Consider the following 25,569-nt stretch of genomic DNA (forward strand, 5'->3'; position numbering starts at 1 on the left):
GACCAGGGTTGGTGTGTTTCTGCTTCAGGTTCATTGCAAACAAACGTCTAGTTAATAAAATAAACAAATAATTTAATAATGTCCTACCCAAACACATGGTTTTCATGACAAAATTGGATCTGGCTACATACAACTTGGTTACACTGTCTTAATGACTTTACCAGAACATCTTAATGCCTTCTTAAAACACTTTCCGCTACATTAAGCAAGGAACACCACATTTTACTGGTACAGAGTGAGAAGGAATTTAGCAGTTTCTCCTTAACTTGAGCAAACAACACATGAAAAATAACTCGGGAGTTTTATGTGCAATTTACTCTGTTCAAGAATCAAGAAGCCTTGTTGTCATTATGTGTTACCATAGTGTAATTTTTGATGAATGCACATAATTACACATAACACACAGATACAACATAACATGATCTTTCCATTGTTTAATTTTATTTTTTTTTAAATCCCTCACACTGTTGCTTCATGCATGCGCAGTATGGGGGATTGCTGCAAAGCCACCGACAATGCAGACGAATCTACGCTCTTTCTGGAGGAGTGAACGCTGCTTATCAAGACTCGATGCAATCTGCTGGGTTTCCTTAGATAGGAAACTTTTTGACCAATCTGTCTGGATGATTTGATTGAATTTGTATTTGTAAAGTGCCTTGATGAGATGACATGTGTTGTGAATTAGCGCTATATAAATAAAATTGAATTGAATTAAATTAAACACTTCATTGCACTGGCCAACAACAACACTCCCTGAGGCCCTTGGTCGTAGTCTTTAGCAGCTAATGGACTCATTTCCAAGTGAAAAAGTGAGACAGTAAACTACAATATGATGTAATAAATTAAATTGCTGAATTGTGCTTTTTGCATGGACAGGCAGTCCCTGAGAGATTGTAGTTTATGAATACACATTTGCAAGTGAGATACAGTTTAAATGGTTTTTATAAGATCAGAAACCTGTGTAACCAGTGGTGTGTTTAAAACATGTAACAGATTATGAACTAGGCTGATTTTGTTGCTGTTTTTTTTTTTTAGCAGAGCATGATGTAACTTAGAGTTTTGGGAAAGAGTTGTCGTTAGTTTCCATACGCCCATCCTCAGCCAATAAGAAAATAGATTATTTGTTTTGGGTCTGCGAAGAGTCCAGTTTACTGGAGCTGGGACTGGGACTGGGTGAGCACTGGTTCTGGTTTAGAGCTGGGACTGGTTTCCCTGGACCCTGATGCTGCCAAATAAAGCCCTGTGGAGCTTTTTGCTGCATGCCGTCTCACACTCTTTGAAAGTCACTGAACATTACAGAGAGCAAACAAAAGCCGCTAATATCTGAGAAGAGCTTTGGAATTAAGAGAGAAAGAGATTTACAGACATAGATTTTACAGCTTTATTGTTTTTTTCTTGGCTTCTATTGTTGTGTACATCGTCTATCTATCGTCTTTATTTTAGATCTATTATTTTATATATATATATATATATATATATATATATATATATATATATATAATTTTTTGTGGAATGTTTTGTGTATATATATATATATATATATATATATATATATATATATATATATATATATATATATAAATAGTATATATATAAATGTTTGTATATCTGTATGTCTGGAGCGTGTAACAAAAGTAATTTCCCTCTGTGATTATTAATGTATCTCTGATTCTGATTCTGATGCTGATAAGTTCAACTGAATGAAACTGTTGGCTGGTGTGTGTTTATGCACAAGAAGTAAATTACTGTATATCAACATGTTGAGGTATTTGTTTTAGTTTTGGTATTTTTTGTGAATTTCTTGGTTTCTTCGATTTCTGTGTATTATGCAACTTTGTGTTTATTTTTTTTTTGTGCCATTTTTAAGGAATTTTCTCAATTGAAACTTTGAGGATTAATTTATTTTTCACAAATGGAGCAGAAACTATGGTCTTTAGAAAAAAAATGTCAGTAATAGTGTGGCTGAATCTTGAGTTTTCAGACTCTCATACCTGTCTCCCATTTAAAATCAGTACACCTGCCCTCACTCAGTGGTCCCCATCAGTTCTTATGGACACCATTTTTTACCACTCCGTCATCAGATCCTCCTGTTTTCCTGCTGTTTTCTTGATGTTAGTCCTGCTGGCGGAGCTTTTTGCTTTCCTTTTGTTTCTCATTTAAATAATAATTTCCAAATATGTAATCTGCATTTTGCCTACTTGCATTTGGGTTCTTACTCTACGAACTTTAAAGACTTATCAGGAATTTATTATTTCAAAAACTGCCTTTGCTGTAAAGCCAATCTATAATCCTGCGGCAGATCTAGAGCTGGTTTATTGCTTTTGTATAATCATTTGTGTCAGTACAGGCGAGAGAAAATGCAGGAGATTTTCCCCCTAAATCTGTGTGTGTGTGTGTCTGTGTGTGTGTGTGTGTGCGTGTGTGTGTACGCATACAGGTGTTCTCTGATGGGCTTCGACCTGAATCGCCACTGGCAGGATCCCTCTCCATGGGCGCACCCAACGCTGCATGCTGTTAAACAGCTCATAGTGCAGATGAACCAAGACCCGGTGAGCAGGCTTACACACACACACACACACACACATCTCTGATTTTGTGTTGAAAGTACCTTCAGTTTTCTGTCTCCCTGCGTGGTTAAGCTTGTTTCTAAAATCTGCGGGGCCTGAGCACATGGAGAGGTTGCTGATGCTAGTCAGCACCTCCAGAATGTCAGCTACCCTCTCTGGGGCATTTAAAACATATTAGTGAAGCAGAACTTTGCACTTTGAGTCTTAAACTCTACTTTAACTTTTTTTTTCAGTCTAGTCTTAGTCTTTGAGTTGGAGCAATGCTACGCAAGCAGACCAGGGGGACTTTTCCCTCTGTGTTCCTGATGTTAATTATAAGCCGAGCGTCAGGTTGGTGGGATTACTGAAGGTCAGTGCGTGTCCTGGGAATGCTCTGCCCTTTTGTACTCTTCTCTAATCCTGATAAGAGAGGGAGCAGGCTGGGGCGGGATGCGGGGCAGGCCAGAGATGTGGCGAGGTGAGGAGCTGGCATCGGGCAGATTAACCTTTTCCCCAGACGCCGACTCACTGATCGATAGACATTGTCATGGCAGGGTGATCCACTCATGCCTGTCATTCACACACACAAACCTATGCGCGCTAACACACAAAGCCACACACGCAAACATACACAGCTGCAGTGCTGGACCAGTGGCTTAAATACCTTCTATCAAATTATTTTTTTTCAATGTCTTCTTATGCAATTAGATTATATTTATCTATAACTTGCTCTAGAGCAGGAAGCTCCAACTCTGAGCATCCGTCACAATGCGAAGTGAATCTCCATCAATGTTTGCAAACCTGAGTTTACGGGTGTTGGCCCGCAAGCCCCCTTTAGCAACAATAAAGCGCTTGTAGCTGACTAACCGAGGCCAACGCACGCTTATCAAATGTCCAGATCTTCATCTGAGAAATATATAAAAGCATCCCACAATTTTCAATTTCTAAGTTCAAAATTTCAAAAATTGTGCCAAAACTGTGCCGAAAAGACACAAAAACAAAACAATCTAAACCTGTATACCTTCTCAATTCCTTAATGTGTGGACACCAAACTTGCTACAGATGTAACCAAGCTATTGTAGTTACAATGTATTTGATTAATTTATTTCCTTCTTTACAGCAAAATTAAGAAGTTTTGTATGTAAACATCTGTTCGTTTTTTTGGGCATTCAATTGTCATTTACTCAGGCCCAGAATAGTTTACTCTCAACTTTTCACATCCACATCATCCTCCAGGACCTTCATGTTAGTTGATAACGAGATTAACAATTTAGGCATTGAACAAGTTGAGAAATGCCTTATAAATCTAAAACTAGATGTAAAGGCGGAGCTGCTGCTAAATTCGCCTCCCTGAACAAATATTTCTGTGCTGACAGATTTTTTATATATATAAATGTGGCAGTATGCATCCCTTTATGGGGAACCTGACCATGTTTATGTTTCTCTAGGTAAATCACAACCAAAGCATATAATTTGTTTTTGAAAAAAAAATTTAAAAAAATATTTGCCTTAAGCAGAATGTGTCTGAATAATTTGGTCTTCAGAAAAGAGTCGAAGTTATGGCACAGTGGTGGGTAATGGCTCCCACCTGCTGGATTTGTTAGGAGGGATGGATGGCTCATCCGTGAATTTAGAGCTTTCTGCTTTGTAAATCCAGTGTAGAAATAAAGAAAAAACGTAGAGATCAAAACTGTTGCACAATGCGGAGGAGATTGCACTGCTTCATGAGTTCCTCCTCAGTTTTCAGACAGATTTTATTTACCTACTGCGGCAACACTTTGCTGTGGAAAAAGTGTCCTTTTCCAGACTTCTGCTGTTTTTGCCTTTTTATGGCCACACTTTATTCTTTCAGATTGTTAAATAAATGTTAATAGTTGATAAATATAGCCTGAGGAAAAAAAGCAATTGTCCACATTTTCAAATGATTATTTAATTCATTAAGAAGAAACAGCTATCCATATGGATAGCTGTATGAACCTATATGTGAAAATGTAATGGTCTCCTAAACCTAATGACTTAGTTGTGCAGCCCATGAAGGCGACAACTTTTTGATAACTGGCAATGAGTCTTTAACATCAACACTGAGTAAATTTGGTCCAATTCTTCTGTTCAAAAATGTTTTAATTAAGCAACATTGGAGGGTTTTCTAGAATGAGTGTGGGATTAAAGGTCATATCACTGTATTTAAATGTTTCTAGATTTTCTGATAGAGAGCAAAATTAATGATTCTATCAATTATAGCAAGTCATCCAGGTCTCGGTGAAGCAAAGCAGCCACCCATCCTACCACACCTCCACCACTGTGTTTGACGGTCAGTATGACAGTCTATTATTTAAATGCTGTCAGTTTTCGGTCAGATGCAACATCAGATTGAGCTTTATTTGACAAGTAAGTGCACATAAACAAGGAATGTGACTTTGGCAGGTCAGGCAATTCACAATTTAACAAGGGGAGTGTTTATGTCTTCCCGTAGTGGTAGGCGGGTTTGGATACCTTTATCTCTTAATGAATGAAATTATCATATGAAAATGTATTTGTGTTACGTCAGGTTAGCTTTATCCAATGACACAATTTGTTTGATGATCTGAAACCTTTTGCTGTGAAACAAAAAGCAAAATCAGAAGAAATCTGTGAGGTAGACACTTTGTTGCAGCGCTGTATACGGCCAATGGTAGTGCAGGTCCACCCCCTGCTGCAGCCCCTCTCCTTGTTGACGGTTTACTTTAATTTTGCAGAGTTAATTTGTTAGCTCGGGCGACCTCTGCCTTTTCTGTTTCTCTCCTGCCACAGCCATTTAATCCCATCAGACCCATTATTGATGTCCGGGGCTCCCTGATGCCAGTTTCAGTGCCAATTCTGCCGCCACGAGCCCTTGTGCTGGTGTCCCCTCCTCTCCTATTCATAATCATTACACGCGGTGGGCTCTGAGCCTAATGAGGTGGACAAGGGTTGGATGGTTCTGCTGCCACAGAGAAAAAGTTAAGCAGCAGTAGTTTAGACTGCCTTCTAAAAGTATTGCTACTACTTGAGCATTTTCACATTTTGTTAGGATACATCCGCAAACCTCAGCGTATTTTTATTGGTGTTAAATACATGACAGAGCAACAAAAAGCAGTGTATAATTTTAAATTCTGCTCTATTTCATTTTTGCCCTTAAAATAAAACGCAGAAGTGTAGTTTAGGGTTGTAATGTGACAAAACGTGAGAAGTTATAATATGTTTAGTCCTATTTCAGTCATGAGTGAAATTGTATTTACTTTGCAAAAGAACTTCACTGTATATTTAATCAGATTTATTATTTCAGTATCAATGTTTGCAATCTCGCAACAGCAAAACTACTGTTTTGAAGCATTTAGCTGGATATAATATTGGTGCCATGCACTAGGGCTGCATAATATATCGCAAATTTAACATTATCGCAATATCACAGATCACAATATGCGTATCGCAAAGAACCGCCTGGAGTGCAATAAGTGTTAACTAATTATTTAAGTACCCTGCATTCAGGCTTCCAGTGCCCCTAATATATTTAGAGATATTTGTTGTTCAATGTAACATAAAATGATTGTGAAGGTAAAGAGGTGGTAAAGTTAATAAGACACTACAACTAAGTTGTTTCATTGCCAAAACATCACAAGTCAGACAGAGGCCACCAGTTCATTAAAACCTTGTGTTTAAGATGGATATGATGAATGTTTTTGTTTCTCAGTTGCTAAATAGACTACTCATTCTTTTTTAAATTTAAATTTAAATTGTTCTGTATTTGTTGCAAGTTATATCATTATCACCACATTTACCATTATTATCACATATTGCAACTTTTCCTAAAATCGTGCATTGCTCAGTTGATGACTCTTGCTTCCCTAGATGCACACCACATATTATTTTATTTATTATTTTATTATATTTAGTGCCTTAGATGCTCGCAGGAAATGCCAAAGAAAAACGATTCAGGAGAATGTTGGTTGATTGTAATCAATATCATCATGCAGCAATAGTGTTGCAATTTCATGTTACCCTGATATTGTGCAGCCATACTTTCACACAATCTCCTTAGATTCAGAAACAACGTTTAACTTGCACGTCTTTGCAAAGAGACCAGGATAAATGAGCAAAAATAGAAAGAAAAAAAACCACAACCAACAATAGGACAGTCACAGAAGTATATACATTTGCTTTTCGGAGTCACCAGCTATTCCTCATATTTGTAAGCCAAGATTTCTATCCTAGCTAAAACAAATAGACAATTATCCATTGTGTTGGCTTTGCTTGTCATACATTTTTTTGGCCCATTGTTGACAGGGGCGGTGTAACTTTAGAATACACATACTGTACATTTTGTTAGTTGGATAAAAGTTACAACCTAAAGTTGAAGTGAGCAATATACATAAATCAGCCCCAAGGCTTTGAAAATCGCTTCATTTTTTTTCTTTTACATCTTTAAAATGCTGCAGGTCTACACATAAGCGTCATAAATCAGAGTCACGTTGCCATCTGTTCCACAAAGGAACCTTTTCCATACCGAGACCCCATCACCCATATGAGTGAGAGTCACTTTAGTCTCTCCAAAGTGAATTCCCATCACTGTGGATTCAGCAGCAGCTTTCTTTTTCTTTCTTCTCCTGTTCAGGCAATAACTTCCAATTACTGGCTGTGAGCTCTTTGACAAGTGTCATTTGAATCAAAGCTTGTAGCAAAAGCAATCTATTACCAACATTTGTATAGATATGAAAATGTTGCTCAGGGCGTTTCCACTTACTCGTTTTAATGCAAGAGTTTGACCTAAACAAGAATTGATGTTTCAAATCAGCTACATTTGTTCCAACCACCAGCTCACCTGGAAATGTTTCATGAATGCACGATAGAAAGAGGCTTAAATGTTGCGCGTCAGATAGATTTGGAAGAGAAGATTGAACCAACAGAGAAAATCCGATCAAAAGCTACAGGTGAAGTACAGACACATAAAGGTTCATTATTTTGGAGCAAAAAAAAAAAAAAATCCACAATAGGTAGACCTTATGAGTAAAATATTTTTTTCTGAAATTAGCTAATATACTTCTATAGCATTAAATGATTCTTGTTCTAGTTTTACAACTCAGTATATTTGGATTTGAATGGGTTTTTAATAGACTCCAACAGACTTGTCTTCCTGCAGGTCTGACACTGTAACACATTGATCGTTCGTTGCCACTGAATTTTTGTAATTTCTTTGCATATGTCAAAAAAAATCATATGTTTCATATTTGCACCACAATATAGACTCTCTGGTTGGCAAAGAAAACCTACTGCTCTATTGAAGCAAAGCTCGAAACTTATAGAGAATGCTTCAGAATGCCCTCTGAGAAAAAAAAATATCTGTTATTTTCCAGAAGGAAAACATTTATGAAAAATTGTTGGGTTGTCTTTTGGTATAGAGATACTAGGGACTCACAAATCTTTGAGATCCTTTGCATCTCTAAAGCAGGTTGTGTTTGGACTATTTTCATTTGTTTATTTTCCTAGTTCTGTACAATTTTGTTTAAAATGAGCCGTCATTGGTTAAATAGGAAATAAAACACCTGCTTAGTTCATGGTTGCTGCCCACCAGCGCAGTATGTATGTCTGGATATTAAAGCTATTGTTGGTAATGTTGAAAAGCTAGCAAGATTTGAATATATACAACATATTATATAAAAATATAATGGATCTAATTATGCAAGAGGCTCTCAAAAGGCACAGCAATGGCCAGACAATAACATTACTTAAGCTCCTGTTATGCTTTGCAGACATGCCATCTGCACGGATGAAGATTCATCCACCTCAGCACGCCAAAGCTTATTTTTGCTCTTACTGATGGAATCTTTAACTACTCTGTGACTAATTTAGACTACAACAGTAATGTATTGCTGATCCAATAAAACTATGCAAATTCTACAATGTCCATCCCAATATGCAAGCACTATACATATATCAAAAATTTTTGAATGGCAATTTGCATGAGAAATTACAATTTCTCATGCAAATATGCTTTAAAAAAATAACAAGTTATATTTGATTTGGTGGCAGAATTTACTGAAAAATTCTGAATTACTTTGCCTTTCTTAGATTTGTGAAATGGGATAGTTTGTTGACAATTTACCCCAGTATTTTACTTCTGCATCATAAAGTAAATCCAGATCCATGTTTTTCTCCGTCCTACATTTTTTTAGCTCCTGAGGCAAGCCATCTCTCTTTACCTGCTTTACCAGTTTTACAGGCTGTTGCCTAGTTTTACTTTACTACAGTTTCTTCAACTTTTTGGGGAAAGTTGAATGTCTCAACAAAATATATTTTTGGTAAGACAAATAATTCCCCAATAAAGCCCATTCTACAACAACAAAAAAAAAGAATCAAGAATGCTTTTTTAAAGGATCTCTTGGGATTTCTGTCTTATGATTTATGCAAATAGACAGATCTTGAGGGAAAGATGTATAGTGAGTTTAAACATACATACCTAAATATTTAAAGATCTCTGACCAAGAACCTTCTTTTTGATGGTGAGAATACAGATTTGATAAATAACTTTGTTCAGAGAAGAAAGATCCAGCATAGTTTTGTCGAGAGATATTTACTCTAGAGAAATGCAGTTTGGATTACTTTAAACAGTAAAATTGGCCTTTAATTTAGCTCCACAAGTCATTAAGGAGATCCCACCTCTAGTGTTTTTCAGGCGCAATAGACAACTTGTTCATCTGACGGGTGCTTTTGTTCCCCCTTTTGCATTGAGCCATATTACCTATGTCAAAAATCACAGTTTGGTTCTCGGCACAAAGGAAACCAAGGAAGGTTTTTGCCCTAAAAAGGCACATTTTTGCTGCTTTTCGCTTCAGCAAGGAGTGAGGGAGAGTGGAAGTCTAAAATAATTGTGTCAAATGTGGATCTTCAAAAGGAAAGGTATCTTATCTCTGTCCCCTCTGCCAGAGTAAATGACCTCGATGCTTTTACGGTATCATGTCCTCTTAGTTTTGAATACCGCAATGGCTGGCGTGTTGCATGGCACCATTATATGATATTTTGTACATTCCCTGCCTTGAGCTATTGTGCTCTATATGAAAGTGTTATTGTCTAAGGATTCTCCAACTAAGATTGTAAACTTTTTTTTCCATCCATCAAGAGACAAACTCGCTTAAACAGTTAATTCCATCATTTGCCATCTGTACCTGAACATTGGTCAGCAGGGAAAATGGCTGAAAGAGTCAGTGATGCAAGCAGCTATAATCTGTTCCCAAGCCACCCTGTTGTTTGTTTTGAAAAGAGAGAAATGGACAGGGAGGAAAAATAGGGAAGGAGACCGAAGAAACAAATGGACCCATCTTCTTCCTAAAGCACTGTTTTTCCAGCTCATTTATCAAAAGCAGAAGAGGAATTCTTTTTGATTGGCTGATTACCAGAAGCATTCATCACTGGGCAAATGTATCCCCAGCAGTCTGACACTGCCATTTTGGATAATTTGTTAAGGATGACAAAGAGGTCATTGTTTCCTTGGCTTATTTTTGACCTTTTTAATATTAGAAAATTAATTTTCTTTGTGGAACAAATGTATTAGGTCCTGTCACAGCATCTAGATGGATTCTGTGCTCTGAAATTCTCCCTAATGCCCTTCTTCTGTGTCTCCTGCAGTGCTGCTTCACAGTCTTACCCTGCTTTTGTCTCTCGTTCTTCCTCCTTAGTCAGATTTGCCTCACGCGAAAAGCTGACTGACTGTGCATGTTTTTGTACGAATATTTGTTTCTCCCTCGGCCACCTGTATTCTCGCTCCCCTCTCCACGTGTGTTAAAGTGTCCTCTGGTGTCACTCTACCATTTCTGATCCGTTTCTAAAATGCACGGCCAATTTCTCTCCATCACCCGTGTGTCGTTTCAATCCCTCCGTCGTTGCTCTTTATTCTCCCTCTGTTGGAGCCTGAATTGTCTACTTATCACAGATGAAACTGTCCCCCTTTTGTAGTCTCTCTGCCATCTTTATAAAAACGTATCTCCGAAAGGGCTTTTAACTGTTCTCAATTATTCAACACGTTATTTCCAATTATTTCACACTTGCTCTTTTTCTTGTGGCATTTACCTTTCTGGGGCCTTGCTCGTCTTCCTTCTCCTCCCGGATAGATGTTTCAGCTTCTGTGTCACTGATGGGCCTGAAACACAGAGCTGGCTGTGACCGTTCAGCCTGATTGCAAGTCACCTCTGTGTTTATAAACACACAAATACCACCATTAATTTTAAAACGCTGTGCAGAATAAGGGGAGTGGAGAGCAGGCAAAAGTCAGATAAATGTGGACGGGAGGAGGTGAGCGAGAGAGAGAGAAAGAGAGAGGTGAGTTTTGTCATTTACTCTTATCCATGAAGCAGGTCATGCCATCTGCCATGTCCTGTCAGTGGTACATCATTTCAGGGTCACTGACCAGCTGCCCTGTGCCTTCTCTATCTGATGCTCTATTAGAGTTTTACTTTGTGAACTCATTACAATTTGAATTTTAAATTTGTTCCGGAAAAAGAGATCCTTAGTTCTGCCTTACACCGCCGGTTTATGACGATCCCTAAGACAGTGCCTTGCAAAAGTAATTATACCCCTTGAACTGTTCCTGATTTTGTGACATGCAAACAAAAATGATAAACAGATTGTCAGCCTTATTTTACTGGTATTGGTTTGTGTTGATTGAACAACAGAAAGTAGTGCAATCACTATAAAATGGAAGCAAAAGGATTTGTGGTCTTTAAAGGGTTTTGCAAATAAAAATCTACCTGATATCGGTAGATTTTGTTTTTGCTCTGATATCTCGAAATAAAATCCTCAGAAGTCAGCAAATAAATAAATTGAACAATGTTGATTAATTCAAGCTTAGTCATTAATGCAGGTGTTCTCCAAAGAGCTTTGTTAGAGAATATTAGTGAACAAACAACATCACGAAGATCATAGAGCTCAACAGACAGGTCAGGTATGCAGTTGTGGAGAGGTTTACTGCAGGGTTAGTTTATAAAAACTATAAGCCTTTCAATTCAGCATTGGTAAAAGAGTATGGCTCAACTGCAAACCTACCAAGAAATCATTGTCCAACTACACTGACAGACTGGGCAAGGAGTACATGAGTACAGCTAAGGTTGGAGATGGATCACTGTTGCTCTTGCACTCTAAGATCTGAAGGAGGAAAGAGTGGCAAGAGAAACACCATTGTTGAAATAAAGACATAAGAGTCTTGTTTGCCACAAGCCTTCCAAGTATGGGCAATAATAAGATGTAACTTTTTTTGTTTGTGAAGATTCTCAGTCATCCAGGTCATAATCAATCCAAAATAAGGTTAAAAAATAAAACAACTGGACTTCTATTCTGTAGCTAAAGACATTTTGCTTCCCATCCCGTTGTGAAAGCTTCTTGGATGGGAAGCAAAACGTCTTCAGCTTTATAATAGAAGTCCAGTTGTTTTGTTTTTTAACCTGTTTGAATTGAGTAACTTGCTAAATGCTATGGGTTTAAGAAACACTGCAGGTCACCCTGAACACAGCAACCACAGTGACACTTGGGCAATGTGTGGTTGCTGTGTTACCATAAGCGTTATGATCCTGTTAAAGTTCAGGCCTAAGTACAATGGAGTATTTGTGGCGAAACCTGGAATTCACATTCACAGACACTCGCGTAAGCTATTTTGTAACGAGTAGACAAAATGTTGATTCTAGTTTACAAATGGACAAAACATTTAGGGTCGCATCCAACAGGATTTACAGCAAAGTTTTGCTCTCTATGTAAATCCACAACTCACCTTCAAGACTAGTATTTAAACAAAATCTTGAAATACTGTGCATAATTTTTGTTTCAGTTCACAATTATAAACTACTTTGTGTGGTCCTCCATGGGACTATCCAATACAGAAGATTATAGTTGTGTCTATAACATGACAAAATATGAAAAAGTGCATGGGGTGTAAATACATTTGCATTGCGCTGTACGTAGGCTTCATAATTCAAAAAGTAAATATTGCAGTGACATTATCTGAAACAATTATTTTTTCTTTTCCATCATCAACACGTGCCCATGACTTTCTGTGAGCTTCACCATCTTTGCCACCAACTTCTATGACAGGTGTAGACATCAAGAATAGTGGGAATCATTTATCTGGGCAAATATGTTATTGCCTTCCAGGGCGTCAATGCGTGACAGATGAAATATAATGAATTACCAAATATGGCATCCAGACAATAATGCGTAGCTCTGATAAGCAACAATCTCATCCTTTAATAATATGTTATCACCGTAATATGCTGTAGAAGATGTATCAGAGTCAAAACAACTGGATTAATGTTGTGTTATGCAGCTACAGCGTTTTTCTGCTGTACTGTTTTTATAGTCTACTCAAGAACTTGCTTTTTAAGAATTGACCTCTTATTGGGATTAAGACTCATAAAAAAGGATTAAGTAATTAAAATAGAATGGTCATTACTAAATGTTTGTTTAGAAAATAAACGTCTCAGTTTCTTTAAAACTCCTGCAACATGGGGGATGACTACGGCTGGTCTGAGTCTGAGTCTGGTTCTGGGGTCCTCTTTTTCCCCCGATCCGGTTTGCTGGAGTCCTGTTTGGGTTTCTTCTCTGCTTTGAGGAAAGCTCAGTAGGGACGCCCACATTGCTGTAGGGCCTGTCTTGTGTGTGATTTCTCTTTCTCCCTGGCTCCTGAGTTTGTGGGGACGTTGTCTACTTTATGATACAGAGTCCTGATGACTCCTAACTTGAGCTCCAGTGGGTAATGGGAGTCAAACCACAAGTACTGATCTGTATGGGTGAGTTTAGAGTACGCCTCAGTTTCAAATGGTGCTCCATCTCAGATTGAGACGTCACAGTCCAGGAAAGCCAACCTGCCATTTTTTTTTTTTTTTTTTACATTTTCTCATGTGAATTTAATATATTTATCCACTGAGTTGATGGGATGAGTGACATGTTTGTGTGAAATGATTTAATTTTAACCCCGGTGTAATCAACATACCCAAACCAATGGCTTGGTGGTGTCCCTGAAAAGGAAGCTAAAGCTCTCTTTTCTACCTCCTCCATGTACTGGTTTGTAACAATAGGAGAAACTGGGGATCCCACTATAACACCCATATTTCTGTCCATAATATTGCTCCCCATATGTAAGGTAGGTTTCAGGAGTTGGCACAGTTGCTCTGTGGAAGGAGTGGTTCTACTGCTAAGGGTAGTGTCTGACCACGTCCACTGCTTCATCAACAGGAACTTACTAGATTACATAAATAATTGTTGGCTGCAGCCCTAACTAATATCTTTAAATAATTCATTAAGAAACAAAACAAAAGCAAGCATGAAATGTTTACTACTTACAGGGATTTTTACTAAAAAAATATTAGAGCATGAGCGTTCAGATATTGTTTGGCTGATATAAGATCTAACTTTATGAAAAAGTCTCTCTCTGTCTACGTGAAAGGGTAACCACACAATTGTGTGCTCATAGTCGAGATTCCTTAACTGTATGAATACTTTGGGAAATCATAAAAGTCATCAGAAGAGGGTTTTCAAGATTCTGATGACAGAAGACACTATAGGACAGAATAGGGAGTATCTCCAGTGGGGTCAGATGTTAGCTTTCTTTGGCTAGAAGGATCGCCAGCCTTAAATCAAAGCAGGTCGGGGAGGTTGCTCTGAGGCTGGAAGGCTGCTGGATGGGTGTTCCTCAGTTTCCAGTTCAGAGCCGAATTGTAAGCTGTCCCACAAACTAAATGCAGAAAGATTGGAAAATGTTAGAGTGAATAAAAACAACACAAGCAAATGTTAACCAAGATGTTCCAGGACTGGTTACAACATTTGAGCAAAGCTTCTTGGTTCTGTGTCTCAGTCCACCATTGTTGTTCTCTATTCATCTCTTTTCTCTGTTTGGAGTCATTGCAGATAAAGGTTAAGTAGTGTTTGCCATGTTTGTTGTAGAAACAACAGCAAAAGAAAATAATTCTTTTTCAAACCTTTTTGTTTAGACTTTCAGAGGGAGAGTTTCTCAGAGACATCGCTAGCTGAAAGCATTGTGTGTAAGGTTGACTACTACTGAAATATTCTTAGCAAAAGATAATTCTGTTTGACATAAACATTTAATTTTTGACAAGACAAGCCCAGCCTGGACTAGAATATTATATTCAATCTTATGTCACATGAATAAAGCATTTTCAACAGTCTTGATCAGACTAGTGAAGTGTTTACGTCTAACTATGAATAAGGAATTTCAAGGTCAGTATTTGTGCATTTCTGCACACCACAGCAGGAGCAAGCTTTTCTCAAACTCACCCCCTAATTTGCATATTTAAGCAGTTATTGCTGTCACAGTAGGACCAACTCAACATAAATTATTAAAATTTTCATTAAACGTAGTGTTGTAGCCAAACCCTGTTAGTTTAACATTGTATATTTAACATTGCATGACTAGAACAGGCAATCTTTTTTGTTCTTGAACCAGCAGTAGTCCGTCTTTTTAAAAGGTATGCTGCTGATGCAAAAAGCTTTTTCAGGGGCCTGTAATCCTGCTTCAATCAGCTACTTTTCCTTTCCGTGTACAGATAAGCCCGCCATTTACGGCCCCCACTGCACTCCCGCACCCGGTTCTAATTAATATGCAGCAGATAAGTACTTGTCTGACAAAATTCATTCGTTTGACCTTCTGGGTTTTACACTAAACTGATTGCCGTCGTTGCAAGTTCACCCCAAGTTGAGTTCTCTGGAGTTTCTGCGGCAAGATGAGGCTTTTATTTTTCTCCAAGGCGCTTAATTTGGACACTTGCACTCTCTGCACTTCTATCTCTCCCTCTCCTAAATTGTCTTCTGACTTTCATTCAGTAGTCTCTGTTTCTTAATTGCCCCTAATTGCTTAATTACAATTTCAAATGAACAATTCTGGAGGTCAGAGCGGGTTGTTAATTGAAGCATCAATCACAGTAGTGGGGCCTTCAGAACCGTCTTGGTTTGATTGACAGCGCATTAACTAAGCAATGTAGTAGACTTGGACATGACATTGTCGGGGCTCCATGGCTGTTACTATAGATCCACTGATGTCCTTCAAAGAGACCTTGACCGCTTCATGTGAACGCTTTCATGGGTGGGATCAGTATGACTTCTCATAAACCGCAGGTTCAGGTGCCTAACCTTTCAACGATTGTTTTTTTTTTGTGATGTACTCTCTTTTTTTTTCCACAAAGACATGTACGCCGATAACAACAACAAAGCTGAGTATCGAAGTATGTTTTCCACTGCAGGATTTCACAAAGTTAGTAAAAAGCCCCCTGACGGAAATAAATTCATTTGGTTTGGTTTGGGTTGATTACATCAAAAAAGGCTTAAAATTCTGGTGGACAAGAAACTTTTGACAGACTCTGGAGCATTGCTCATTGCTTTTGAATTACAAGGGTTTCAGTCTCACATGCTTGAGTCAGAGTTTAATCCATACTGCTGGATCTATGCAGCTAAAACAGCTTGGACTCCTCTGGTAGGTTTTACTAAAAGGTTTAGGCGTGTGTTAATGAGAGTTTTTGCCCATTCTTCCAAAAGTGGTAGTAAGGTCAGACACTGATGTTGGACAACAAGTCCAGGCTCTAACTCAGCAAAGGTGTTCTGTTAGGATGAGGTCATGGCTTTGGGTTGGACAGTTCAGTTCTACCTCTCCATGCTCAACAATCTGTGTCTTTATATACCTTGCATTGTGCACTGGTGTGCTGGCAAGTTGAAACAGGAAGGAGAAATCCCCAAACTGTTCCCACACCTGTTGGGAGAGTAAAACTTTCCAAAATACTTTGTTACATTGAAGCATTGAGTGCTGTTCCCTTGGCATTTGCCAAACTCAGACTTGTTCATTTGATTGCCAGACTGAGAGGCATGATCCATCGCTTGAGTGAAAACTTCCTTACTTCTCTACAAACCAGTGGCAGGATGCCTTACACCGCTGTATCCAACTCTTTTACGTTAGATTTGATCATCCAAAGCTTGGATGCAGCTGCTCGTGGAATGGCTGCCATGGAAACCCATTCCTTGAAGCCTTCAATAATCTCGAGATAATCTCAAAGCCACAAGAAGTTTGGAGATCTGTAGCTTTTGACTGCAGAAAAATGTTTATCTCTGCTCACTATGATCCACATCCTGCTCTAATTGTATGTGACCCACCACTACTGTATGGGCGAGTTGCTGCTATTCCCATTTCTTTCACTTCCGCTAACAACTGACTGAGAAATATTTTGAAGTTAGTAAATTTCATGACTGGACCTAATGGATAAGTGCGACCACAGTACCATGCTTGGAATTCACCGAGCTCCTGAGGGCGACCCATTCTGAATGTTTAGCTGCTGGGTTTTATATACCCGTTGCCAATGAAGTGATTAGCGCACACACAATACTCCAATGGCTTAAAGGGGTCAGTGAATACTTTTGGCAGTGTAGTACAATATTATCTTCCCAGAATCTGTGGTTGTCTATTTTAAGGTTGATATTTTTTTATCTGTGATTGAGACTCTTATTTTGAAGTTAGGCATGAAGTACTTTTTGTACTTGAAGCCCTGTTATGTTGACTGTGAAATTACGACTGATTAACTGTTGGCTACCGACAAACATATAGTGGCCATCTACTTCGGTCCTTCCTATTTCCTTTTTTTTAGTACAACGACCACCTTAGAATGAGACGAACATAAAAAACGCTGTATGTGGATTGGTCAAACTTGGACTGAAATATTCTACACTTCTTTAAAACACAATTTGTGTGTTGTGAAACCTTTAGTCCTTTTGTAAAAAAGGAGTAAAAATAGGGATACTTTCCTTAAAGTAATACTGAAACCTAATCTTTACTTCTATGTGCAATCCCAGCATCATGTTTTATGTGAGCTGGATGCACACAATAATAATAGCTCTTTTAAACTAAACGGCTACACATCCTTTACCTTAAAGCAGCACCATGTACGTTTTGATCAAAGTATTAGCTTAATTTGAGGTATATTAAATAATTTTTCAGGTCAATATACAGTTTATACAGTATACCAAATTCTAGGTTTACGGCAGCCCAAGCTCAGACTGCCTTAGTAAGAAAACAGAACAGATATGACACCTGATCAGACATTTGTTTGGTTCTCTGATGTAGGATTTAGTCTTGAGGGGGGAATGTGGCCTTGTCTTTACAAGTAACTCAATGACTTCTTAATCTGCTGGACCAAAGTTGTCTGCTATCAGATTCCAAAACATTGAGGGAGACTGTTTAATTTTGCGACTGCGCAGTGTTGCCAGTGGACCTTCAGAGGTCTAGTGCCCCTAGTGGCTAAAGGTTTCGTAGTGCAGTTTTAACTGGGATTACTTCAAAGGAGTCGCTAACTAATGTCACCCCTCCCAGAGCGTTACTTTGATCAGATGCCTGTCCACCTTTCTTAAACCCAGCCCTATATTGCCACCTCCATTTTCCCTTTCCCGGCCTTACCTCCACCTGAGGGGGAGCCCTGAGTGATTATCAGTAGAGTGTGCCTTGTTAAAACCCTGCTGGTTGGATCCTGTGCTCTACACCCTTTTTTCTTTCTATAATAAATCTAAATTTTACTGCCTGTCTTTTGTATCTTGCTTATCTTCTTCTTGTACTCTTTTTTTTATTATTTTCGCTGCTCCCTTTCAGTTTCATTAATTTATTTATTTACCTTTTTGTCTCATGTTATTTTTCTCCTCACATCACCACTGCTGCTCACTTGACTGCATTAAGCTTTTTTTTTTTCGCCCGCCCTCTCTCTCTCTCTTTCGTTCTTTTTCTCTTTTTGTTTTTCTGTTGTTTCTCCTCACCTAACCACCTCCCAACCCTCTCCTCACCCAACCCCACCTTCTCCGGCTGCTGTTCCTCTCCTCTGGGGCTCCATCCATCAGGTTGTCGGGGGCTGCTAGCGGCCGACTCCCAGCCACCATATTTCACCGCCAGCCAGCCAACCAGCTGACAGCACAGCCACCGCCAGGAAATTGCTTTGGCTGTGAGCAGAATTTCAAACACAGCCACACTGCGTCGCCTGGGCCGCCCAAGCATCACTTCCCTCTCTCTGTCTCACCCCTGCCAGTCTCTGCGCACACATCTTTGTTTCTCTCTCTCTCTCTCTCTGTCTTTCTCTCATTTTCTCCTCTGTCTGTTTGTCTTTATATACTTATTCCCTCCTTTTTTCTTCTCTTTGTTGGCCACGTCCTTTTTTCTGTAAGCTCTTCAATGCTTCCTCTGTTACTTCACAAACACACGCTGCTACAAGCAAATGCATCGTTTTCCCCTTTATCCATTTTTCTTTTTCTCCCCTGCTTCCATCCCGCTATCTCTCTCTCTCTCTCCTTTTCTGTCCTCACATTTCTCCCTCTCCTCCTGTTTATGACCCACAGGGAACAAGGTATGGAGCTGAATCTGTAATGAGCAGAGAGGGAAGAAGATAAAAGAGGGAAAAGGAAGAAGAGTAGAGGGATAAAACTGTGAGAGAGGCCACAGAGTGATAAGATAGAGAGAGCAGGCGAAGGGAGGGATGCTGGTGGGTGTCAGTCTGTTGTTGAGGGTCAGAAGGTGGGGTGGGGTGTGGGTTCTTCCCAAGATAATTCAAGATATAATTTTTACCCACTTGTGTCTCTCATTTTGTTTTGCGATTGAGGTCAAAGGATATTAGACCATTAGTAAACATTAATTTATATTGTAAGGACCTGCAAAATTCAGAGCTTGGATTGAGTTAGTATTGAACTCTTTAGATCACAGATTTTATTTAAGAGACGTTTTTTTAATTTAGATTACTTATTTCTGTTGTCAGCCCACTTGATGCTGTTATCCTGGTGGAGTTTCAGACAGTGTGTGAGAACTTAATAAAATTATTGGCACAAAAAGTACAATGTTGATTCAACAGTTTTATATAATTTTAGCCCTGTTCAATACCATGTTTTTATTATGTGAATAATGAGATCATATGTTATTTTAAAACCATTTTTAAGATAAAATGTGACAATTATATATTATACATAGAAGCTGTGTTTTCACACAGCTTCTATTTATGTGATTTTGTGATTCAACCGCAACAGCAGTAAAGAAGCTTTGGTCTGGCTGATGAAATTGTGAAGGAAATGTCTGGTTAATTACAAATAATGATTCATACCAGGGGAAAATTCTATTTCTAGACAGGGGAAGGTTAGTTTAGGTTGCCATTAAACAAAATCATGATTTGAAATATTGATGCGGGTGTCTTTGTATTTATACTTTGTTTGGTGATCTGAAACATTTAAGTGTGACAAAAAAGCAAAAACGGAAGAAATCTGTAATGAGACAAATACTCTTGCACAAAGGTACGGCACATATAAAAAAATATTTTTATTGACTAGGGGGCTTTACAAATTGTTGGATATTAAATGGCTTTAATGCAAAAACAATAAAGTAAACAGAATATCACAGAAATAAAAACAAGAATTAATAAAAATATTTGTAAAGCTGGGGGGGCAGACGAGATACGAAGGCATCTGATTGGTTCTTTCTGTTCGGACTGTATGGCAGTGATTGGTCAGAGGTTTTACAGGCCTGCAGCTTTCATAGAGATCTAATTTTTTTACCTTCTTTTTCTGAATACCAAATGTATTGATTACTGTCAAGAGTAAAGGACCATTTTGCCCAGCATAACAAAAACTGTTTTCTGAACAGGACTGCCAACTATATCTTTAAGCCTAAAGTGATTCCTTTTTTATGTATTAGTGTAAGTTAGATGCTTGTTGCTCCCTCACATTGTGTTTCTGGAAACATCTCTTTAACTCCAGCAGACTGTTCGTATCAGCATTTGTATTTATTGCCCAAACGTTCTCAGATCTTGCCAAAACCGTTTATACAGAGTTAATGATTCAATATACATTTAGGATCCACTAAATAAATTCAATTGGTGACTGTAATGAATCTTGGGTGTCCAGATGTGAGTGTCTGTGTTTCTACCATATTCCTCTCAGCTCACCAGGCCATGTACCTATTTACGGTTTGCCCTTCAGAAGGACAGCCTGATTGAAGTTATGTCTGGGTGACTGGCTCCTTTCAGGTAGGGCTCTAATCTCAGCCCACAGTGGCTGGAGTGATCATACCTCTCCCATGGGTCAAAGTCTTTTCCAGGGAGAAAAAAATCTGTTGTTCTCTGCTCACGGGTGGAAAACTATCCCAACTGACCATCTGCTCTTTTGTCTGTTTCTCTATACACTTTTTTTTCCTGCTAGAGTGTCAGTTTGGAGTTCTACATTGATGTCCATTCCCACTCCACCATGCTAAACGGCTTCATGTATGGAAACGTGTTCGAGGACGAGGAGCGTGCTCAGAGACAGGCCGTCTTTCCCAGGCTGCTGTGCCAAAACGCGCCGGACTTCTCCTTCGTAAGTCAAAGCAACACAGAGACACACAGGCCTCAGAGTCAGGGCTCAGGACCCAGGATTCCTACTGCTTTGCTTAACAGCGTGACATAGTCCTATCTCAGCAAGTCCTGGTGAAGTGGTGTTTGATGAGGCTCTGAACTGCTGCACTCTAAGTGGCAGACACTTGGGAGCATAGCTTGGACTGTCGACCTTTGAAGTGTTGCTGCATGCATTTAAGGTAGTTGTTGATTAGAAGAAAACATATGCTTCACTGGTTTTAGATTAGGAGAAAATCTCCTCACGCAGACTACACGCATGAGGTAATTAGCAGCATATCTTAAACCTAGGACACTCAAGTGCCAACTTGTCCACTCACACATGAAAGATGTTCATACACTGAAGGAGACACGTAAAGATCGGCTGAGTGTTAGAAAAGATGTTCACTTTGAGCACAGGAGAGAAGTGAGTAGGCCAGGGCAACCTGAAAAACCTTATTAAAATAAAAACAAATACAGAACATGAAATTAAAATGATACATTTCAACCATACATTCAGTCATTTGGACTTGTAGAGCATGTTTGGATTCCCTGTGAAATAAGTCAAATGAATAAATTCATAGCTTAATAAGCCATTATAATGATCCTACACCACACTTTAAATATGTCTTTTAGATTAACATGAAAACATAAAGTTAGAAAACAGGCTGATGATAAAACTGGTGCAGTTAAATCCTGCTTTATCAGTGAATATTTGTGTTCCACAACAATTAAGTAAAATATATCAGTGTTTTATTTAAACACTTGATATGTTATTCAGTAAGGTTTTAAGAACACATAACTAAAACAATATTCAAAATAATTGTTAAATAAAATACTTTCAACAACATTTATACAATACACCTTTATTTTCTCCCATTGTTCTTGATAAAAACAATCAGCTTTAACTTTGGTTACTTCAGATCTGGACTCTGGATGTTTTTATAATAAAACCCATTAAAAAACCCTCTTGTATGAGGGTTGTGATGACATTTAGTAGGTCAGCCTAGGTTTCTGATTCATTTTTCTCCTTTTGCTTTTCCCTCCACCCCGAATATTATCTACCGTCCTAGAAAAATATTGTCTTCTTTAAAACATTTATATTATTATTATTTTGTTGATGCTCAGTTTCTGATTTCTCCATTTCTGAGTTTTGATGAAGTGATTAAAACACTAATGGAGAGCTTTATAGATAATTGTACTTCATTTATCTCTACGATAGGGAGACGCTGGAATATTGCATCTCTGTCTCTGACTTTAGTAGACCTTAGACCAGTGGTCTTCAATTCTGGTCCTCAAGGTCCGGTGTTCTGGATCTTTTAGATGTGTCCCTGGTCCAACCCACCTGAATCAAATGCCTGAATTATCTCCTCAGTATGCAGTCAAGGGCCTTGTCCTAATATTCGCACCTCCACCATTGTGCCCCTCAAATCGTAATCATAGTGTTTCCCGGTTCTCCGGGTATTTCGCCCCACATTCTTTTCACCCTCGATCCACACTTTGGTGAAGTCCACATTGATGCAGGCTTCACTGCCCACAATTACCCACAATTCATTGCTGCATGAGACGTTTTGAGTGAGAAGGTGAAAATATTTTATCTAAAAAGACCTAAAATCATACTGCCACCTTAAATAAATGACTAATCACCTATTTTTGTTTCTTAAAACAAGTATGGTAAGCATTTTAACTTAGAAAACAGAAATTTCCTTAAACAGTAGCAGCTGGTTTATTTTAATTATATCTGCTTGATTGAATTTGTATGATGTATATGGACTTTAAAATGTCTGAAAGCACCAAGTAATGTTTTGCATGTCTATTTATTGACTTTGTTTATTTAAAAGTGTGTTTCTGAACAAGAAAGCAACCATTTATGCTTCCTGTTCGTGACGCTGTTGATGAAGTTATAAAAAATGCAATGAAGAAATAGTCGTGAAAAATATCAAATGTCTTCATTATTATTTTAGGTTTATATTCTGTAACAAAAATATATAAATAAAACAGTGTCACATCAAGGTGCTATCATAAATGAAAGTCACACATGCTTGTTGCAATTTTAATATTTCTTAGCCGTAAAGATGGCAAAAACAGTGATGGTCATGTCATTTTTGGTGTCGCAATTATGACACAGAGGCGCAGGTTGATGACATAACCCGAAGAGTCCCAATGCTCCTGTTTTGGACGCTTGTAACCTGCACACTTGAAGGAGATTTGGTTCTCCCAGACGGCGGTCAGCTAATAGAACCGGCTCATTTAAAAATGACACACCAATACCAGAACGGCAGTGCTGGTCTGAACAGCAGCAGAAATGATGGGATTTACATGAATGGCACCAGAAGTTTTGTTTTGTTGATTTAGTTTATTGTTTTTGTCATAAGTCCAGAGATGGCAAACTCCTGTCCCTAAAAGCGGGGTCTAGTTTGTTTTAGATCAGGGGTCTGCAATCTGTGGCTCTTGTGACCTTCCACCAACAAATGTTTTTAAAAAATATAGGTATGAAAATGAATGCAGTGAATTTTCACAAAAGAATGACACCTAAAACAGCAGTAATATTTTTGAGGGTTTGATGGAAACCATGGGGCTTTTATTACATAATTTCCCTCAAATATCAGCACCCATAAAACAAAATGTATCCATCCTTTTTATCTTTAATATTTTATGTTTTTGTTTTATTTAAAAATCTACCGGCTACTCGCCTCATGTAACAGTAACGCGTGGCCTGTTGCAGGTCAAACTCCAACAATTAATCCATATGCCACAATTGTAGCATTACATTGAATTGAATCAACATAGCAACACCAACAAAAACAAACACTTGACTTCACGGTGTTACTCAGCAGTCCGGAGGAGACTGCACCTTGGAAACGCAAGGCCAATGTCAATCCCTGTTTGTTTTTTTCCTTATCTGACAACTTCTTTGCTGCCAAAGAGCGTTGTTTGTTTTTTGTGGTGATAATGGGTCCTGATCATCTTCAGGTGAACGTGGAGGTGGGATTTTATTGGCAGGGAGGGGCTAAGCCCTGAGTAGCAGCTGTTCACATGGACGTACATGAAGGCGCGGCCGGCCAGTCTTGTAAACAAGAGACTGGAGAACAAAACAGACGGTGTGTGACGTCATGCCGTATTTAATCTAAAAAAAAAAATACCTTTAGTTCTTCACAAAACTAATGTTTAGTTCTTTATATATAATATAATTAATTATTGCTCATTGCTCTTTCAAGTATTGTGAGCTTTGAGTTAAAAAAAAAGCTTCAGAAAAAACAAAATTATAATAATTAACCATGCATCTAACCACTCACACATACAGACAATATTAAGTAAACAAGTTATCTAAAATGAATAACTTTGAAGTATGAGAGGAAACCAGAGTCTTCCATGTAGCCTTATTGACCTAAACCTTAACAGTTAAAGGATATACAGCAATCAATTGTTTACCTCTACAGTTCAATACTTTCTATAGCAACAATTTTTCTTGCAAACATTGCTTTTAGAATATATTTAAAAAGTTTGACTTTAAGCAGAACTTAATGGTTTCATCAATGTTCTGACATTGTTTACCAAGTCTACATAATCCGTCTCACAGGTTTGCAGATTTTTTTCTTGACCGCATAACGTGGTTTTTATAAAGACAAACATCATCAACTGTGAGACCTTCTGCAGACCTTTCCTGATTACATCCAATTAATTCAGTTATGTTCAGGTGGACTCCAATCACAGCCTAGAAGCCTCTCAAGGGTCTCTTCTAGCTGTGGGACGCTCCACAGCCTAATTGCGGATGTCATAACAAAGACTGTGGACTCTTATGTTAATCGAATACTTCACTCCTTTGGTTTTTAATTAATTAACAAAACACTCCAACACCTTTGTCACTTTGTCCTTTCAGAGAACAGTCTGTATGCAGATCAGGGGGGGAAAATGTATGAATGTCAAAAACTCTAAAGGACATAAAAACGCTTAGTTTTCTGTGCAGGTGTGTAGAAGGTCAAACCACAGTGCTTGAGTGTAAAAGTTGATTTCCTTGTTTGGTTTCAGCTCCCTAGTGGAGTTTGTTATGTGGACAAACAACTGTGGAAATCCCGCCGCTCTGTCACACATACAGACCCCTTTTTAGACAAGGATGCATCATCTAGTTCCTTATTATGACCTTCATTTACTTTGTGACATTGACATTTAATAGCAGAGCAACTTAGATGTATAATGCTGGCTAACCTTTATTACCTATTGATGCTCAGACATCCTAATTAAAGACAGGCAGGCAGTTTATTCATACACGTATTAAATTCTTACTTATTATCAGTGTCTATGCTGTGGGGTGTGCTACAAATGTAGAGGGGAGAAAAAAAACTTTTCACAAAATGTTCTCTTTCTGTTCCCGGGACGTCTTGTGTGACAGCTGGCCCAGGGGTCATCTCCTTTTCTGCGCCTTTGTCCCCGTGCCCATTCAGCACTACCTAAAGCCCAGCGCAGCAGCAGCACAACACAATCACGGCAAACTCCCACCGGCAGCCGGCGAGTCTGCATTTCAGCAAGTCCACTCTCGCCGCCGCGGAGTGAATTTACAGTGAATGGAACGTTTTTCCACACTCATCCCCCAGACGCCGTCAAATTGTGTGTTATAGCTGACACGCTCAGAGCTGGAATAGATTTTT

The 25,569-nt window shown here is 38.5% G+C and overlaps 1 protein-coding gene across 3 annotated transcripts in view; it reads left to right on the forward strand.

The window, feature by feature from the left end:
- agbl4 (ATP/GTP binding protein-like 4) overlaps positions 1 to 25,569 on the forward strand; it is a 464,476-nt gene that overhangs the window by 416,101 nt on the left and 22,806 nt on the right. For all 3 annotated transcript variants that reach the window (XM_036141240.1, XM_036141239.1, XM_036141241.1), the window contains 2 exons: positions 2,438 to 2,549; positions 20,757 to 20,909. In XM_036141240.1, coding sequence (XP_035997133.1) covers positions 2,438 to 2,549; positions 20,757 to 20,909 — 265 coding nt within the window. The remainder of the gene's footprint in view (positions 1 to 2,437; positions 2,550 to 20,756; positions 20,910 to 25,569) is intronic.

This window comes from Fundulus heteroclitus, chromosome 9 (genome assembly GCF_011125445.2).
Source record: "Fundulus heteroclitus isolate FHET01 chromosome 9, MU-UCD_Fhet_4.1, whole genome shotgun sequence".
NCBI lineage: Eukaryota > Metazoa > Chordata > Actinopteri > Cyprinodontiformes > Fundulidae > Fundulus > Fundulus heteroclitus.